We start from the raw sequence: 20561 nt of genomic DNA on the forward strand, positions 1-20561 counted from the left end.
TCCAGTATCAAATTATAAAATCAAAAATCTTGCAAATGTGGATTCATGTTAACACAGAAACCCATCGCATAGATTTCTTTAAGTAGTCAAGTTTCACTGTTCTCTTTATATCTGCAGTGCCCCGAATCCAACACTATCAAAAGTCCTGCTCCAGACAGGAATGGTGAGTTTCTGCTTTTTTTTTTCATTCGTTTATAACATGTTTTAACTCATTTTAATCAGCTCTTATCTGTTTTTAATCACTGTTATTATTTGTTTTTATTATCTTAAACACTTGTCTTTTTTATTCTTGTTTATGTAAAGCACTTTGAATTGCCACTGTGTATGAAATAGTCTATATAAATAAACTTGCTTTGCCTTTTTACAATTCAAGACTTGTTATTATTAAGCCTTTTACTAGCATTGTAACTGCCCGGTATAGTTTGTGCATAGATTATCATCGAAACAAACAAAAAAACAACAACTCAAAACTAGATTGGTGTCAGGAACATAATATAACAAAAACAATTGGTAAAATCCTAAAGTGCAAGTTAAGCTAGGATCCAGTTATATTTTAAGCACTGTAAAATACAGTGAGAACTGGTTTAGCTTCATTTTATGACTGAACTGTTGGTTATTTTGTATGGCAGCGCCCTCTAGAGGTTATTTTACCAAAAATCTGTTTTCCATTTACAGGTTCTGTTTTAAGTCCTGAGCAAAACCAGCCTAAATTGGTTAAGGTGAGTATTATTTTTAACATGTGTATTTTAAATTAGGGTTTCCACTTTAAGCCAAATACCTGAAGTTCTCTGGCTTTTCCCCTGACTTTCAGTGACCAAAAAGCAAAATTTCCATCACAACTAATTTACAGAAAAGAAAGGCCTTTTTAATGCTTTCATGTTAAAATTGTTTGAGCTTGAACATAATTTTTCATAACTTTAATAAGCCAATATGAGAACAATAATGGGTCATTTACTTCATATATTGAAAATAAATATTTGAAGTGATCATATTGAAGACAAAGCTCTTAAAATGTATATTATCCTGGCATGTTTTCCCTTTATTAACTGGAATAGCCTGGTGACTGCATCTAACTTAAGTGATTGCCAGTTTATGCACATGAAATAAATAAAATGGAGCATAAAAATCACTTTATATATATAAACACACACACACACACACAGACACACAGACACACAGACAGACAGACAGACAGACAGACAGACAGACAGACAGACAGACAGACAGACAGATAGATAGATAGATAGATAGATAGATAGATAGATAGATGAAAAACAATAAATCCCTGATATTCCATTACTTTCAATAACTGAAATAGACCTTATTAAAATTTCATAATATTCCAGAAATCTTATATTATATAAATCTGATATAAATCTTAGTCTTATATTTTTTATAAAGAGTGCAAAGTTTATAGTAAAGTTTAAAGTATATGAAGTTTAGATGCAAAAACTTAAAAGCAATTTGATATTTTCTTCTAAAATTAGTATTTTTTAGACTCTTCAGTGATGTTACTTCTTTATTGACGAATAAGTTCTTTTCATTGTCTTAGTTCCAAGTGAAATAACTATTATTATGTGTTGTCGTTGTTTTTCTTTTACTTGTAGATGTTCCCTTTGCCTGTCCGTGAAACCTGCGTGACGTGCCTTAAGACTGTGTACCCACTAGAGAAACTTGTAGCGAATCAGCAGATTTACCACAACACCTGTTTCCGCTGTGCCTACTGCAACACTAAACTCAGGTGAGGGCAAGAGATTAAACAATGGCCACCAACCAGCTGGACCGGCAGAAGTAGACAAGACTAATGAGGGCGTCCCATTTGTTGGTTTATAAATAACCTCAAAAGTTTGAATAATTTTTTCATTTGTAAGTCGCTTTGGATAAAAGCGTCTGCTAAATGACAATGTAAATGTAAATGTAAATGTCTCTTCCCCTGTCCTGTTGCATTAATTCATATTAGTTTTACATTCTTTTTTATATGTATTTCAATTTCTAATCTTTTCTAATCCGTTTCTAATCTTACTAGGTCATGAAAAAACATGAAAGGGAGAAAAGCACTTTTTAAATCCTTTAGAATTTAATTAAATAATAAATTTAAATAATTTGCCACTTTTGCTAAAATAAATTTTGTTAGTTGTCTAATTTTACTGGTAAAGTATTTTTGTTTATCAATATACTTCCAACATAAAAACACAATCTTCTGAAATGACACTATAATACTTTAAATATTACACACACATTATGTAACCCTTGATTGTCCTTTAAGGACATGCCACAAAGGTGCATTATTATATTATTAAAGCCTCAATATTTCATTATAATTTATGTTCATTATAACCAAAATAGTTTCACGGCAATGGTCTTCGTCAAAAATGTCCATTAAAACGGTAATATTTAATTTCAAAGTAATTTAATGTAAAAACAATATACATTCTTTGTCATTGAGATTTTGTTTTGTTTAGCAAAGTAAGGTAACTTAACGTTGTGTTCATTCGCTGTTTTAGTTTAACAATAGGCTATTAAATTATTTTGTGGTGGAGGGAGGAAAGTCAAGTATGGTTTAAACTTTAAAGCACAGACATGAAAAAAGGATGTTGTAAAGTTAACTGCCTAAACATTTTAGGACTCAAAACCGCACTTTTTGTCGTGAACTTAGTGATAGCAACTTGTGTAGACCTAGCACGAATCTAAGTTACTTGTATTTACGGACTTGTTGTGTTTATGTGATGACTTACGGATACAGAGTTCAGAGCTGTTTATCACCAGAAGTTTTAATATCCAGGGGTGGTCTGCTGAAGCTGCTCCTGGTAGTTTTTAAATGCGGAATTACTCCGCTAGCAAAGTGCTTCACTTTACCGTTACTGTACTTCCGCCGATTTTGAACATTTTCGCGCGCCTCAATGGTGGCGCGTCAAATGTATCATAATAACATGACCAGCATTAAAATAATCGATATATTTACTTCATTCACGGTTTGACTTTGGTTACAGACGATGTTTACCAGTATTTTAACTGCTGGCGCGAGAATCAAACACAGACTGTAGCAGCTTCAGTTTTAAACTCACTGTGTGAACTTCGCCAGTTAAAACATTTGCAGAAGTTCTAATGGTTTGCTCTACAACTACTACAAACAGCACTACAACCTTAGTTTGTAAATGTAACATTCCGGCGATTCTCATTTTATATTATATTATTTTTCACTATAGATCAGGGCTGCCCAAACTTTTTCTTATGAAGGGGCAAAAACTAAACTTGATTGAGGGTGGTGGGCCAGAGATAATGTACAATGTGTCAATGCAATTTCCTAATTTATTAATATAATTCATTATATAATTTATTTAATACTATAGTTACATTTTAAATACTTTAATTGTGTTAATAATTATACATTTTTGCACATTTTATAATGAACATATTGCAATAAAAACATGAACAGTCCCGTTTATAACACTAAAAAATAGACTTTGATTCGCTTGCTGCCTTCAGTAATGTCTACAATCCATCAAGTCACTATTTATTCATTTATTTTTCAAATCTGATTTTCATTCACAAGGTTTAATTGAAACTTTTAATGTCAGTTTGCTTTCTTGTTGCTCCAAAACAAATGTTAAATTAGAAATCACAATCTCTCCTAAAATCATTCCCACAAAAATTCCCCATCGTTCTCCTCTTCTCAGATGGTATGGAGGGCCAAATCATAGGTTACCGTAGGCCAACTTTGAAGTTTAGGCATCCCTTGATATAGCTGAATGAATGACAAATGCTAGTGCATACCTTGCAGTATTTTCCTTTCTTGTCATAACTGAGTCAACGGATACAGTTTATACAGCTTATGTTTTTAGCTAGAACCACCTTGCTTCCCTAAAAGTAACAAAAAGTTTTTTTTTATTCGTCCTTGGATGATTGCACAAATTATAGATCTTTTAGATGTAATTTGAGACCTAAATACAACCCAGAAGTGAAAAGCTAAAGGAGGCTATCAACACGTTTTAATGGCTTCTTGACTACAATACAGTGTTTATTCATAAAGATTTTCAGCATACGTTTGAGTAGGCCTGAGAGCAATTATAAACCAGTCTGCATAATCTAGTGGTTGGACCAGTTTAACTGTATGAAGTGATGATTTTTAATGTCTGAAAGCTTTTAGTCCCAAAAATATAGGTTAATCCTTAATTCAAAAAGGTATTACATATGTTTTTTAGACAAATTTTTGTTGTAACCACAGATACAAACATTCAAAAAGCCCAATGGGGATGATGAAAAGTGCTAAGTTTTGGAGCTGCACACAAAAACACAGCTTACCTGCATCACATGGTTAAAATACCATTTCAAAATGTTGTTCGTCTTCTCTGCATTATGTTTGACAAAATAATAATAGTTTGGTCAGTACAATGGGTGCCATTCACGACAAGTCCAGGGTGCATGAATACTTCAAAATGCTTATCTTGCTTTGTTTCTTATCTCTCTTTTTATATTTTGCCTCCCTCTTTTGGACAGTTTGGTGAACTACGCCTCTTTGCACAACAACGTCTACTGCAAGCCACACTACTGCCAGCTGTTTAAAGCCAAGGGCAACTACGATGAGGGTTTCGGCCACCGACCCCATAAGGAGCTTTGGGAAGGACGCCCCGAAGGAGTTGACGACCAAGTAAAGCTTTCACCTCAAGAAACGAGCCTAACAGTAGAGGAGTCTCCATTGGTCAAGGTCAACGTGCTTGCGGCCACTTTAGAGACCCGGACCCAGGCCACGTCAGAAAGGGTGGAGAAGCCATTGGAAACGGGACGACTCAAGATCTCCTGGCCTCCTCAGTCTGAAGGGGATGAGAGTGCAACCCACACAGTAACTGATGGCAGTGGAATCAAACCCATTCGCCCTAAATGGCCTCCAGAGGGCGACACTGTATCAAGCAATGTGGACCTGGAATCTGATCTTCCAAAGCTTCGCAGGAGCGTCTCCCTTAAGGAGAGAAGCAAACCGTTTTGCATCTTCGACTCCGCACCCGTGGCTCAACCCAAGAGATGCCAAAGATCTCCGTCAAATGAGAAACCAGACTCCGAGGAGGAAATGTCACCCGTGTCTTCCACCACAGACACCACCATTTCTTCTGAGGACATGACTGAACACAATCAGTCGGAGGAGGAGGACCAGGATAAGACCAAGGAGGATGAACAGATGGAGCATGAGGAGAAAGTTGATGTGCAGGAGGAGGAACTGTCTTCTCTGAAATGCAGCACGCCGGATAACAGCCCTCCATTGTCACCTGAGAGCGAGTCTGGATTGGATCCCGAAGAGAACCAGGCTTCGCAAGATGTTGGATTTTGGGATGGAGAAGAAGCGGAGGAAGACACCGCTGATGTCACTGTGGAGGACTTGATTAAGAGGAACCGTCATTATGATGATGAGGATGATGAAGATGTGGTCTGAGTCATAGATTAGATGGACTTTAATTTTCTCAGAAGCACCAGCATACTTTCATGTAGTCTCTTCATTGTGGGTCTGTCATTTTCGTGCAATTCTTCATGTTTTCGGCTTTTACATGTGCCTATAAATGTTACTGAACTGAAAAAAAAACAAGTAGTTTTCAGGTTATTGGGAAGGTTTCTCTAGTCTAGATGGTATGCTAGAGCTCTCGATTTCTTCATGTCTAGTTTTATGAAATTGTATTTCCTTTGGTACTATTTGTTTTCTATATTTTCTATATTAATAGACCAGGATATTTTATTCTGCTGCTGTTCGTTTTCTGAACACTTGCATTTCGAAATGATTAAAAAAGAAAATATGATGGGGCCAATTTTAATGTTAAGTTCAAACACCCATGTTTTGTTCGATTGACACTATTATAATGCACTTCAATGTACTTTAAATGTTAAAACACTCTCCTCGCTGTACCACATTGAATTGGCAACCTATGAATGTTTTAGAATTTTCCAATTGTATTATTTAACTGCATTTTAAATGTCTTTTTTATTATGGGACCAAATACCTTGGGAAAACTTTTGTTTCAAATAAATTTACTTCTACAAAATCTTGAGCAAGAGAGCTTTGTTTTACTAGCGTGATCCTACAACTAACCGTTTTCTAGATAAGCAAGCATATTTTAACCGCTGGATATCATAGTGTAAACCACTTTATTTTAAAGAGAAGTGTAAAATTATGAGATTAATATGTGATCACAGTTGTGGTTGAATTTACTATTAAAATAAGTCCCTCCAGGATTTAGCATGGACTGTCTATCCATCTATCTATCCGTCTATCCATCCATCCATCCATCAATCTATATCTGTCTCTCTGTCTGTGTCTATCTGTCCGTCCATCCATCCATCCACCCACCCACCCACCTACCTACCTACCTACCTACCTGTCTATCTGTATCCATCCACCATCCAACTATCGATCTATCCATCGAATGAAAATGACTGACTTTGTGACTATTTTTATAAAGTTGTATTGTATTTAATTCTTGTTATTGCTGTGTAAATGCACAAAAACTAAAAAAAAAATGTAAGTCTTAGATGGATTCACAAAAACCTTGAGGGACTTTAAAATTAATCAGTCAAAGTTGCAAAACAACATAAGCATGTCAGACAAATATGATCAAAACAATGCTATTTTTTCTGTCCCGGTAAAGCACAGGTGTCAAACTCAGTTCCAAAAGGGCCGCAGCTCTGCACAGTTTAGTTCCAACCCTAATTAAACACACCTGATTAAACTAATTGAGTCCTTCAGGCTTGTTTGAAACCTACAGGTGAGTGTGTTGGAGCAGGGTTGGAACTAAACTGTGCAGAGCTTCGGCCCTCCAGGAAGTGAGTTTGACACCCCTGGGGTAAAGGTTTAGTTCATTCTAATTCTCACTAGTGGCGTATTACCTGCCTATTATTAAGATATTGGTTGTTTATTTGTACTTCTACATATTCGGCATGATGTTATTCTACAACTCTAATCTCAAAACCTACACTGTATAAAATGCAGGGTTCCACAATTCATTCATGTTGTCCCGGGACAAATTAACTAAACATATTTAAGAGAAATGAACATAAAACATTACGTTTTCCCAATAAAATCTCAAGAATTGTGTTGTTTCAGATCAATTTAAATAAGTAGCTTGAACAAGTAGCAAAAATAATTTGAGTGCATTAACTTCTCTTAATCATTAATAAACTGCAAATTAGGAGTCTGAGGCACAGTTAGTAAATTACTATATATATTTATACAACATACAAGATCAGGGTTTCTGCACGTTTCAAGTCAAATTTAAAACTTTTAAAGACCCTTTAAGACCCTTATGAATGAAATTGTAGACTCATACAGGGCTACTTCTGTAAATAGTTTTTGTATTAATGGAAGATCATGTAAAGGGATGTGTTGCTTTAGTTTTATTTCCCTGATTAGGGAACAGAATTTGCAGTAAAAAATGTCTAAGAGCTGTTGTAAATTCTCTCTCTTCACAATAAAAAACTTAAATATATTTAGAAAATAGTTTTGAGATGGATTATTGGTGATTGGGTGTTGCCTCGATATGGTAGCTTTACCTGGACATAGGAATATGAAGACCTATCTAAAATGATTTAAGACCCACAACGCAATATTTCAGTGAATTTAAAACTTTATAAGGCCTAAAATTTAGTTTTTTTAAATTTACTGCCATTTTAAGACCCCGCAGATCCCTCAGAGATGTTATTTAGAGTAACAACAGCTTGTATACAAAAATCTTGTCAAGCACGTTTACAACGAGAATCATTTGATGTTTGAAAAAGCCTTTTTTGCCATTGAATGCACAGCAATGGGATTAAATAGGTCAATGTTGTGCATAAGCAAAGAATTTGACAGTACAGTTTGTGTGGAAATAACCGTTTGTTTATTATTTACACATTAGCAAAAGAGTGCATGCTACAATTAGAGCAACATCTTCAACGCGAGTCTCTATTTCGTAAGACTGTGTGAACCCAAAAACGATCATCGCCCCATTTATGCGCCAAGCGACCAGCATTCCAGCAGAGGAATTCAGATGATCTTGGAGAGGATAAACCGCTTGGCTTTTTGCATAAGCTTAACTGATAGAGGTATTTGGTTTTGGCTTCCCTGCACTGTCAATTTATGTCTGGAACACAAGCAATTCTTTATGTTAAATGATCTGATCTGGAAAATTCATTTACAACCCCAAATGGAAGAGCTTTGGTAGACGGCGACGTCCATTCTCCTCTCTTTCAAGTGACTATTATTCACTGTGATTCTCATTCAACGCAATTTTACTTCAAAATGTCAGCAGAAAATAATTTGTGATAAGCATGCAGGGTGTTATAAACCACTGGGGATTTTTTTAAATACATTAAATCAAAGAACATTATTCAATGAAGCACATCCTTTGAAAACCTTGCATCAAATACTGTATGTTCAGAATGGCACACCACTTTATAGTTCTGTAATATAAGCAATCTCATGGAAATCCGTAAATTTTTGATTTGGCTAATTCGTATGAAATCATGATCTCATTCTTACAATTTAATATGATTTACTTATGCCGCAGTCATATCACACTGCAGCCCAAGACTGGTTACTCACTGAAGCTAAGCACGGCTGAGCCTGGTCAGTACCTTGATGGTAACCACATGGGAAAACTACAGTAGGTTACTGTTGGAAGTGGTGTTAGTAAGGCCAGCAGGAGGTGCTCAACCGGTAGTCTATGTGAGTCCTAATGCCCCACTAAAGCTAAGGAGACACTTTACTGTCAGTGAGTGCCGTCTTTCAGATGAGGCATTAAACCAAGTTCCTGACTCTCTGTGGTCATTAAAAATCCCATGGCACTTTTTGTAAAGAGTAGGGATGTAACTCTGGCCAAATTTCCTCCATCAGCCCTTTCCGATCATGGCCTCCCAATCATCCCCATTGGCTCTATCGCAGTCTCTCCACTCCATCTACAGCTGGTGTGAGGTGAGCGCACTGGCGCAGTTGTTCTGTGGCTGTCGTGATGATGGTGTGGAGAGAGACCCCCTCCTTACTGATTATGCCCATTTACCATAAATGCTCTATATAAATACACATTATTTACTTAGTGTTCATACACAGTTTTACTATTAAAATTCCATGACTTTTCCATGACTTTCAAGTAAATTTTCATGACCTAATGTTTCATGCAATGTCTACATATGCGTGGTAAAAGAAAAAAACAATGCATGTTTAAATTTATTACAGCAAATCATAAACACGCAACCATCTATTTAGTTTCAATTAGTATTTATATCTATGTAAAATTGATTAAGATAATGCTTACACTGCACTAATGTAGTGAGAGTATGTGATTGGCCATGAACAGAATAGAAGTCAAGACAACTAACCTATATTTAAGAATACAGATATTTGTTTTCCATGACTTTTCCAAAACTTGGAAAAAAAAAAATTTTTCCAGACCTGGAAGATGCCATGTCAAAATTCCATGACCCTGAACTTACGTGTCCTCCAATGAAAGTTTGTGTTTAGGGGTGAGGTTTGGAGCTATGCCTCCAAACAATCATACACTATCATACAAATGAACGCATATGAATGACCCACTAAACTGACAAAACGTAAAATAGTTTTGTTTCCTCGTGAGATCAAGCTGGTAAATCACATACTGAGCACTGTATTAACACTTTTACATAGAGTACACTTGAAAATAACAAAAAGTGCACGTTGCATTATATATTATGATTTCATTTGTGGCCAGTGACCACTAAATCGTCTTATATGATCGTGCTGTTTACTTAAATACCAGTGAACACATTTGAGTTCAATTTTATGTTTGAAAAGCAACAAATGAACCCCACCTACTACATTAAAGATGAGCTGAGCTTAGAAGACAATAACAAAGGTAGTCTTTGAATTTTGCAATAAAGCAGGACTTACTATGGAACATTGATTCCTTTAGATTAAAAAAAGAAATACGGTTTTATGTAAGAATTGATATCGGAGTAATAATACAGAGTATTTTAAACTAACATCACACACTTCTGATTTTCCTCTTCTCAGAACTGCTACTTCAATTTTTTATTAAGGCAATATTATACAGGTGAAGTATATATGTTTATTTATATTTATATATATATATATATATATATATATATATATATATATATATATATATATATATATATATATATATATATATATATATATATATATATTTATTCTAAGTGATGTTTAATAGAGAAAGGAATTATTTGTTTCCCATTACATTTGCCTTCTGGATAAAGTATTAATTCTTTAAGTTTTGCTGGAATAAACATTTTTAAAAGATAGAAACTGCTGAAGTCAATATTATTAGACCCCTTTATAGTTTTATTTCCAGTTGGCTACAAAACAAACCACTGTTGTATAATGACTTGCTTAATTAATCGAACGTAATCGAATTAATCTGACCTAATTAATCTAACCCGATTAACCCAATTAAAGCCTCATCCACACTATGAGCAACTCGCAGTGGCAAAGTGACAAGCGATCATTGGTTTTAATGGAATGTGAGCGACTTCCAGTGTTGTGCCAGGAGGCGCACCCATGCTGTGAAAATGTACACTCTCTAAAATGTGCATCTATTAACTGTAATTGATAAAAAATAAAAAAATAAAAAAACTAATTAGAGTGACTGAGGTGTGTTTTATGAATGGAACCCTTCCCTTAAAGAAGATATATAAATTAATTAATAAATAGCTTGACTTTATATACAATACGGATGAGATTAAATTGTTTAATGTGTGGTTTAGTTTAAAACAGCATACAACAATTTTATGATCCATGTAGCCTAAATGTCAGTTTAAAAGCACCCAAAAAGCCTAATTTTAGACTACACTACAGCTAATATTATTATTTTACATTTATTTGTAAACCTAGCACGTTTTAAAATGCGTTTTTACTACTTGTCCTTGCTTTATCCAAAAAGATTCAAAAACTGTTATTCAAAATAAATTTTTTTTTTTTACGTTTTAATCAATTATGGCTTTTTATTTATTTTTAAAAAATTTAGACTGAAAATTCTAATGAAAGTCTATGAGAAGGTGCATTTCTTAGCACAACACTGGCAAACTCGCAAACTGGCGACCAGGTGGGCATGTTGAGCGATGCAACAAAGTTGAGAATCCTTGAACTTTATGCAAATGAAGAGTGACTTTCTTGAGCGACAGCCAATAGGAGCACAAGCAGAGCTCCCGTAATCTTCTCTCAGATCCTGCAGAGGCCAGTTGTAGTCTCTGTGCTGTATACCTACACAGACCTGCGTTTGCAGCAAATCACCACCCAGAGCGACAGGCAGCTACAAAGCTGCGGCTAGTGTGAATGAGGCATGCACTATAAGTCAAATACTAGTGTCTTGTAAAATAGTATGTACTTCATCTCAAGGACAAAATAAATTAGTTATTAAAAATAAATTTATTAAACTATTATGTCTAAAAATGTGTTGAAAAAAATCAACAGCAGTTGTGGAATAACAGAAGAAGAATTAAACTTTTCGAGAAGCGCAAATATTTTTCTTCAACTGTATAAATTTGTATTAATTTCATGCAAAATATGAGATTTTAAGCTTGGAATTTTGACTTCATGTTAAACGTGTTGTGAATTTATAACTCAAAAAACTGTGGGAGATTTCTCAATTGCATCACACTTAGTACTGGACTAAAAATTGTGCAATTTTCTTTATATGTCAAAAACAAGTTTCCACAACAAAGAGTATGCAGCATACAACAACATAGTCTGCCATTCTGAACATAACCAGCCTCCTGACAACTTATAGGAGGCACCTAAATGAGATATAAACAACTCAGATTATAGGCAGGCTGGAGGAGACACCATATTGAAAGAGACAACATTAGACATCACATTTGGCCAAGTTTGTAATATGAAACATTTCGTTTGGTTCGATATTTAACAGAACAGCATATGGTGTGCAAAATGGAGTCTAGAGGCCTGCATTTATGGCAGCTTGATCGTCCGACGATATCAGCTTAAGTTGAGGCTTGGCTAAAGTGCTTGTGGCGTTTGTGAAATGCAAGAGTTTACATTACAGAGGACGATGCCTGAGGAAACAGACTCCAATGTGGCGTCTGCCCTGAAATATCTGATAAAACACCCATGACCCGAAGTAAAATATGACATTTATACCGGAAGAACTAAAAGGATGCGCATTGATAGACCCACATGAAGTCACTGGATCAGTGTGTTCTTTTCAGGTTTGTCTTTCTCTCTCTGATGTGGAGTAGAAATTGCATTTTCATGATGACCATTTAAAATATCCAACCAGAGACCATACAACTCACCTCAGATGATGTTGCACTTCGCGATTACTTCATGCTAATTGCTGCCGAGCACATTCCCCTCAACCACTGATTTTCAGACAGAAATAATAACAAAAAATGGCACTTGACAGGATATGACATTCTCATTCAGAACACTTTGCAATAAGGTTTCATTTGTTAAAATGAGTTGACTTAATTGGTGATCCTCATAAATAAAAATGCTTATATAGCACTCAATAAGTTTAGCTAAAGCTCTTTCCCACATATTAGATGTAGTTTTATTTCTATATTTTAGTTTTATTAAAGTTGCATTTTTTTGTGAACAAAATCGTACATTTACAAAAGACCTCCACTAAAATGTCATTCAGATTACTTAAAAAACAAATCTTGTCAGGCATATTTCGAAAAAGTGCAGCCCTAAAATAATAACTGATAATCAGAAGGAGTTTGACCCATTTGTAAATTCATTATGATGTGGATGCCGAAAATGGGACAACTTGACTTATACATCAACTTAAACTTACATTAAAAAATAACCTACATTAAACTTAACCTTATACTTTACCAACCATTTATCAGATGAGAAACCATATTTCTAGATAACTTCATTGACATTGATTACAAATTTTTCTTTTTTTTTTACAAATTTTTTTAAGTTATGAAATGTTAAGAGTCTTGTAATAGCCTCCAATTACACTCCAGATGTTTTTCCAGTGAGTATTTCATTAGCTATGTTTCCATTGACCTATTTTTATGCACATTTTGAAAAATTGCAAATGAAATGCTTAATGAAAATGAAAAGATGCACATCCATTTCTAAAACGCACATGTAAAAACATATGCACAAAAGTGAAGAGGACAAACTTTTTATCTGAAAACAAAAAAGTGCATGCTAACACATTCACTGGATAAATTCCAGCATGCAGATCTGTTATGTGGCATTCACACTGGATACACCTTACACAATTAAATTGTGCTATCCGCATACAATTAGACCCTTAAACATTGCTTCATTTGCGCGTGAAATTTGCTTCACAACAGATGTAAAATCACACCAGTTTTGTTGCAACATGGGTGACATGGATTTTGTTGAGAAGGTAGCTGCTTTATGTGGTATGATTGGCTGAAAAATGGCATGGACCGATTAGGCGGTCCATCAAATCCTTCAGAGTGCCTGGATGACAGCCACTACCACAGCAAACTTGGTTAATGTGGCGCAAAAGTTCAAGTTTTAAAATTTGAGAGATTTACGTGAATCAAGCATCTCATGCATCAAATTTCCAAAACACTCCAGCTATATAGTGTCATTTGCACTACCTCATGGTCATTTGCACTACAACTGTATCGCAGGATGTTTCAGGTCTTTGCAAAGACTTAACATGTACAGTTAATGTCAGATGTTTTTTTTCTGTTTCAAATATTTCCCAAAAGATGCTTAACAGAGCAAAACATTTTCACAGTATTTCCTATAATATGTTTTCTTCTTATTTGTTTTATTTCGGCAAGAATAAAAGCAGTTTTTAATTTTTAAAACCCTTCTAGGGTCAATATGATTAGGGCCTCTTAATCCTTATTTTCAAAAGTATTATGTTTAGAAATCTTCTCTCCAATAAACAAAAATTGGGGTACAAAAAATATACAGGGAGGCTAATAATTCAGGAGGGCTAATAATTCTGACTTCAACTGTAAATCACTCACACTTAACGCTTCATTCATGTCTGGTGTGAATGCACCATTATAACTACCGATCATTGCATTTCATCGTCTGAGGCACAAGTAATTTATTATACGTAAAAATGAAAAAAAAGGCCAACATTGGCTTCTGCTGCAGCAAATTACATTTTTCTTTTTGATATTTGGAGCTGGTTTCTTAGGAAGTGATGATTTAGTTTTCTTTTGAGATGAAATCTGTGCTTTATTACCAAATATTTAACATGATTGTCCAATCTTTAGATGGAAACATAGCTAACGATTTCACTATAAAAGATTCAAATGATTATAATAGACTTTGAACTTCAAATGAATACATTTGCTACAGTATTCTTCCTTGTTAACCCAACAAAGATCAATAAATACCATAACAAATGTGTTTCTCACTTTTAGCTAAGGCATGAACTATTATCAACCAATGAAACCTTATTGTGAAGTGTTACTGAAAAACCAGAACACGTTTTCCCCACCTTCACATCATTTGTGAGGAAGTGCTTACGAAAAACTGTTTTAAACATTAATATAATGATATTAATAATAGTCATTAATACCCTCATACCATATATAGAACTTTCCCCAGCCATCTATTAATAATCATGATTGATTTCTGCTAAATAAATGTTCGTATAGCAGCCAATATATCAATTTACAAATGTACACGTATGTTAAAAATATATATATATAATTCAATATTTTCTATGCATTTTTAATAAACATAACGTTTTCTTCGTACAGTATTTATCAACAGCTCAATATATTGTGATGCCCAATATGGAACATTTTCCCTGCATGTGCTTTTCACAGTAAACCGTTTGAAGCTGAGGCGAACGCTGTCGATATGTTCAACCGTGAATCATGCACTGGAGTGAACGTGTTAGGCGTGTTAAGCTTGCATTTGGAAGTGCTTTCAGACGTAAAAATGGAAAGAAAGGAAACAGAAATCTCAGCATAATCTTCATGGTCTTTTTTTTTTTTCGAGCGTCTGTTGCTCACAGCGGGACTGGAGATGTGCAATTGTTGCTTTGTTATCCGCTAAGAGGATGCAGGTCCACCTTCACCTTTTCTCCACTGCTGAGCATCCCGATAGAGGGGTAAAAGCCTCCGACCGGAACCACCACCTCCCTCCTGCCGATGATCTTGCCGTTTCGGGTGAAGAACACCTAGATGGGCACAAAGGGGCGACAGCGAGTTGGCATTTTTCACAGCTGGAGAATACAGAGAGAGAGTGAGTCAGCATTTCCACAGCTACAGGGCTGGGAAATTCACTCAATTCCTAAAACTCTGAATACATGATGAGCACAAGAAAACAGTTTGCAAACATCTGCTTTTTGATCACAGAGTGTGTGTTTCATGTGTTTTTATTCCACATCAGTTATTCCAGATCTGCAATCTTCTCATGCAGAATTCTGTAGATTTTGACAGATATTTAAAGCCATCGTTATGCCAATCTATTAATTTACCTTTGTAAATGTAGGTTTTTATATTCATTTCAGTGATATTATTGAATGATTGGCAAATTTTTATATGGTTTATGTACAAATACAGTTTATAAAGTAACATTTTCTGTCTTTTAGTAAATATATGGTCCCACTTTATATCAAGTGGCCTTAACTACTATGTACTTGCATCAAAAAATGAATACAATGTCTTCATAATGTATTGCAGAACACTTCTTGTGCTTTTAAGGTGGGATATGGGTTAGGGTTTGTGACAGGTTTGGTGGTACGAGTAGATTAGGTGGGTTAAGGTGTAAGGCCAAGGTACTCAACAGGCAGCTGATGGGCCACATTGGGTCTGTTAAGCTGTGGCCCGCAGCTGCGCAGACTGATCGGCTCTCATATTGCGGCATATAATGAAGCTCTAGGGCTGCAACAGTACATGTATTCATGCTGAACCATCACTGTACGATGGTCATGGTTTGGTTCACGTGCCCTCACAACGAATACAGAATACGTTCACATAGAATGCAGTGGTTCCACTATTTTCCCACTGCATGGACGGACAGACACTGTGCTGCATTTTCAATGATTTCAGTTTTGAGCTTACGAAATCTTAAATTTAATACATAATTATTGTTTTTCTGTTGTTTTAGGAGAGAGCTGAGATAAATTTTTGAACTATAAATTCCTAATTATTTTCCTGATTATAAAGTTTTATTTTTAATTATTGGGTTTAATTTGTATTTTTGCATCACAAGAAGCTCTTCAGCTCTGAAGCTGAATGTGACAAAACACTTCTGTCTGTTAAATAAATCGAAAGGGCAAGTACAGGAAATGTTTTATTATTATTTTTCTTTATATACCAGTACCAAATCATAACGCAAAAACGGAGGTACAAATCGTGACTCCAGTGTTTAAGTGGCCCCTGTATCTCGCGTTGGTCCACACAAAATCTGTGCCTGCAGAATTCCGCAGATTTTAAGCCCATCATTAATTCTGTTAATTTACTTGAGTGAATGTGTGTAATATCTATATTTATTCAGTTTTTAAATGAATTACAGTAATATTATTGACTTATGTGGAAATGTTTATCTGATTTATGTAAAGTACAAAGCAGTTTGTAAAGTATTATTTTCTTTTAGTCTTTTAGTAGATATCTTCTATGAGAGACTTGCTTTGTTTACCAAATAAAGTGAATCTAACTGGATTTGCATTTTAAACATTAAATAAAAGTTAAAAAGACCTCATTTTTTATTTCACATATTAAGGTTTTAGTTATGATACTCATAAAAAAATTCCGCAGATTTTTACCAAAATTCTCTGCAGAAATAGCAGAAAATGTCCGCAGATTCCGTCTGGCCCTACTCATGTGGTTGATATTTAGCCCTCAAGGCCACCGAAGTTGAGAACCTCTGGGATGGATCAACAGTGTAACTACAGACGTAATTAGATGCAGGCATTTAATCAAGCATAAGTATAATGCAAAAACATGTATTTTACACAATAAGTACATTGTTAGTACATATTAGTTAAGGCCACATAATATAAAGAGTGACGAATAAAGGTAATACGTTTTATAATATGTTTTTAGTTAAAATACTCTCAAAACCATTCTGATTAAATCTGCAGATTTTGTACAAAATCCTAGGCGGAAATAGCAAAAAATTGCCAAACGATTCTGTCTGGCCCTACCCACAAGTCTTTCCAGGTACTATGTGACATAGACTGCTAATCAAAAGTTTGTGATTGGGAATATTTGTTTAATGTTTTACAGCAAATGCTTACAGAGATCAAGCCTGCATTTATTTGATCAAAAATACAGAAAAAATATACAAGAAATACAATATAAAAAGAAACAAGTATTACAATTTAAAATAACAATTTTCTTATTTAACGTAGTTTCAATTTATTCCTATTCATTTTCAGCATCATTGCTACAGTCTTTGGCATCACACGATCCTTCACAATTTATTATAATATACTGATTTGCTGTTCTATTAAGATCAGTAATTATGATCTTTTTTCTTGCTTCTTTTTTCTTATTTTTTAGTATAAATATTATTATAATGTGTTAATTTTTTATTATTAAAATAAATACATTTCAGTGGTACTTTTGAATAGTTTTCTAAAAATTATACATTTATAATTAAAGATAAAATGTTTCAAATTAATGCCATTTTCTTTCTTAATTGAATACCACATTAACATTAAAATGATTTCTGATTAATACAGTTATGCTAAAATAATGAAGAAAAAAGAAAGGAAAAAAAAAACAACTCACCATAACCTTCCGGCCCTCGTGTTCTTGTTCTGGATCTTCGCCCTCTTCCTCATCTTCATCGTTCAAATATAACAGGTTTTCGACTCTGCCTTGCTTTGGTCGTACATCAGCAGCATCCCAGTCTTCAATTTCATCTGACGGTGAAAACCAAAAGACCTTACAGAACTTAAAATCTTAAAAACCTGGATTACAGTCCTGACAAGAAGGCTAAGCTGATCAAAGTGTGTATTTGTTTTCTAAGCATGTATTAGCTCATGTGCAAAATGGGAAATCTCTTCTCGTGTAAGATTATTAGCCCTCCTGTGAATTTATTTATTCTTTTTCAAATATTTCCCAATTGATGTTTAACAGATCAAGGAATCTTTCACAGTATTTGCTATTATATTTTTTCTTCTGGAAAAAGTCTTATTTGTTTTATTTCGGCTAGAATAAAATTAGCTTTTAATTTTTTCTAAAATATTCAATATTTTTAGCCCCCTTAAGCAATATTTTTTCAATTGTCTACTGAACAGACAACTGTTATACAATGACTTGCCTAGTTAACCTAGTTCAGTTCTTAACCTCGTTCTTTAAATGTCACTTTTAGCTGAATACTAGTATCTTGAAAAATTTCTAGTCAAATATTATTTACTGTAATCATGGGAAAGATAAAACAAATAATTAGAAATGAGTTACTAAAGTCATTAGAAATGAGTTATTGAAACTATTAAGTTTAGATATGTGCTGAAACTAAATCTGTTAAACAGAAATTGAGGGGAAAATTATACAGGGTGGCTAATAATTCAGGAGGGCTGACAATTCTGACTTCAACTGTATATGCATTCTCACCTTCATAGTCAAGTGCATAGTCCCGAGGAAACATGATTCCACAGCCCATGATGTCCCCTTCGAAACAGCGAGGGCCAAACTGATCTCCTACTCCACTTCCATTGAAGATCTTCCCATCATCTATGGAGCAATTGAAAAGGTTAAACCAATCATTAGTAAACCAAGAAATATTTAAGTAAATATTGATGTATATATCCTGAAATATTAAACAAATAGTTTGCCCAAAAATGAAGGAGGAGAAACTTAATGAATGTAGATGTAGGTGACTTTAAGTTGATCGTTAAAGTTTATTTTCAGTTGAAATTGTGGTTCTTGACGACTCAAAGCAATTGGATATTGGCACTTTAAAGACTGTGTGAACTGGAAGTTGCTGAGACTTATTTCTGTTCATGTACTGATCAACTGAAATGGAGTATTGAGCAGGGGATGGGGCTTTCTTATTGCCATCATTCCCTAATAGCAAACTAACTGTAAATGGGGCATGATTAAGATTATTTTGGCTGAAGCCTTCAAACTGAAATCAGAGAAGAACCGCTTTCACCAATGAATACTTTCTGCAAGAATACACCGAGTGATCAATTGACAGGGAAGTGTTTGATAATAATTACAAAAGAATAAAAAAAAAATCAACATGAAAATGACTGGGTTTCCACAAATTCCCTGATTTTTCCTGACTATAAAGCATAATTTACATGATCTATTCAACTTACTTTTTTTTACTTAAGAGTGGCATGGCCATGACCAAATGTGTCAAGAATTCTTGTTTAGTTCAATTCCATATATTTTTCCATTCGTTTTTCTGGAAACTGACATAAATTACTTTGATCAACATTATGTCTTTTTTAACATTATAAATATTATTTGAATGTGTCCTTTTTCAAATAAAAGTAGATGCATTTGAATGGTTATCTATCACAGCTTCCACAAAACTATGACGCAAGAAAAAAAAAATCAGCACTGATAATTATAGTAATCATAACCCTTTTAAATTGCCAGTGGGAGGCATTCATCTTGTGTGATCTTTAAACAGCTGACCTGATTATTCAAATCAGGTGTACAAGACATAGGGAACAAAAAAAAACAAAAGAAATTTAGTTTAGTTGTCAAAATTAAAGCTTTGAATTCTTCAGTAATTCCAGTAACACCTATTTTACTGCTTTTTCAAGATTTAAGATAGGTCTTTTGTGTTTCTAGAATGTGTCTGTGAAGTTTCAGCTTAAAACACCCATCAGATTATTTGTTATACCTTTCAGCATATTGGAATTTTCTGCTCTAAACACAATGTAGCTGTTAATATGCGGCTGTCAATCAATTCGGTTGGTGGGGAAACTGCACTCCTATGTCATGTTGGGGTCAACCTCAAAATGGGATGGATTTGAATCCTATTTTAACACTAGGAAATGTGTTTAAAAAAAGAGACTTATTTATTGATATAAAAAGTATTTTGTGACACCCACATCCATCATTAAAATGCAGGTTTATGTTTTAAATAATAACTCAGAATTGATGCATTAATTTTAAAAACAATTTTTAATCAATAAAAACTATTTAACGTCTATGCAATTAATCCAATACTATATGTAAAAACTAAACTATTATATACTAACTTTTGTGAAACGGCAAATCAACCAACTATGTTTGTAAAGACGGAAATTGCAACCTTAGTTGGCTAACGATGGTTTTGGGTAACGCATCCCAGGTTGTGAATTACATTTTTCCACACTATAGGCTAGCCTATGCCGAGCAACAGGTAACAAAATTGCTTTTGACCTAGATATCCAGTCAAATCACCATGCATCCTGGTATTATGGATATATTAGCTAATTATTATTATTATTATATATTAGTGGACATAATGCACTTTTGTAAACAAGTAGATTTTTTTTCTGCATGCGTGTGAAAGAAAAATGAACAGAAAAAAAATGAACAGACAATAAATAATTTGCGGCTCACTTTGCGTGCGGATATGCCCATGTATTTAATTGTATTAAAAGTTGGTCAAATATTTGTAATATAGCCTGTAATAAATAATAAATAGCCAACTG

At 34.3% G+C, this 20561-nt stretch overlaps 3 protein-coding genes across 5 annotated transcripts in view; 1 reads left to right on the forward strand and 2 right to left on the reverse strand.

Moving 5' to 3' along the window:
- Positions 1 to 2880, reverse strand: part of zgc:174906 — a 44116-nt gene extending 41236 nt beyond the window's left edge. For both annotated transcript variants that reach the window (XM_087306113.1, XM_087306114.1), the window contains exon 1: positions 2736 to 2880. The gene's annotated coding sequence lies outside the window, so the exon portion shown is untranslated. The remainder of the gene's footprint in view (positions 1 to 2735) is intronic.
- The window catches only part of lima1a (LIM domain and actin binding 1a), a 39334-nt gene extending 33301 nt beyond the window's left edge, over positions 1 to 6033 (forward strand). The window contains 4 exon segments of one of the 2 annotated variants that reach the window (NM_131664.1): positions 118 to 163; positions 676 to 719; positions 1608 to 1741; positions 4498 to 6033. In NM_131664.1, coding sequence (NP_571739.1) covers positions 118 to 163; positions 676 to 719; positions 1608 to 1741; positions 4498 to 5425 — 1152 coding nt within the window. In that variant the 3' untranslated portion in view covers positions 5426 to 6033. 2 annotated transcript variants of the gene reach the window in all.
- An 8909-nt stretch (positions 6034 to 14942) lies between these two features.
- The window catches only part of spryd3 (SPRY domain containing 3), a 95462-nt gene continuing 89843 nt past the window's right edge, over positions 14943 to 20561 (reverse strand). The window contains 3 exon segments of the mRNA NM_001105694.1: positions 14943 to 15128; positions 17689 to 17822; positions 18517 to 18636. Coding sequence (NP_001099164.1) covers positions 14994 to 15128; positions 17689 to 17822; positions 18517 to 18636 — 389 coding nt within the window. The 3' untranslated portion in view covers positions 14943 to 14993.

The sequence above is a fragment of the Danio rerio genome, chromosome 23 (assembly GCF_052040795.2).
Source record: "Danio rerio strain M-AB ecotype USA chromosome 23, GRCz13ab, whole genome shotgun sequence".
Taxonomy (NCBI): Eukaryota; Metazoa; Chordata; class Actinopteri; order Cypriniformes; family Danionidae; genus Danio; species Danio rerio.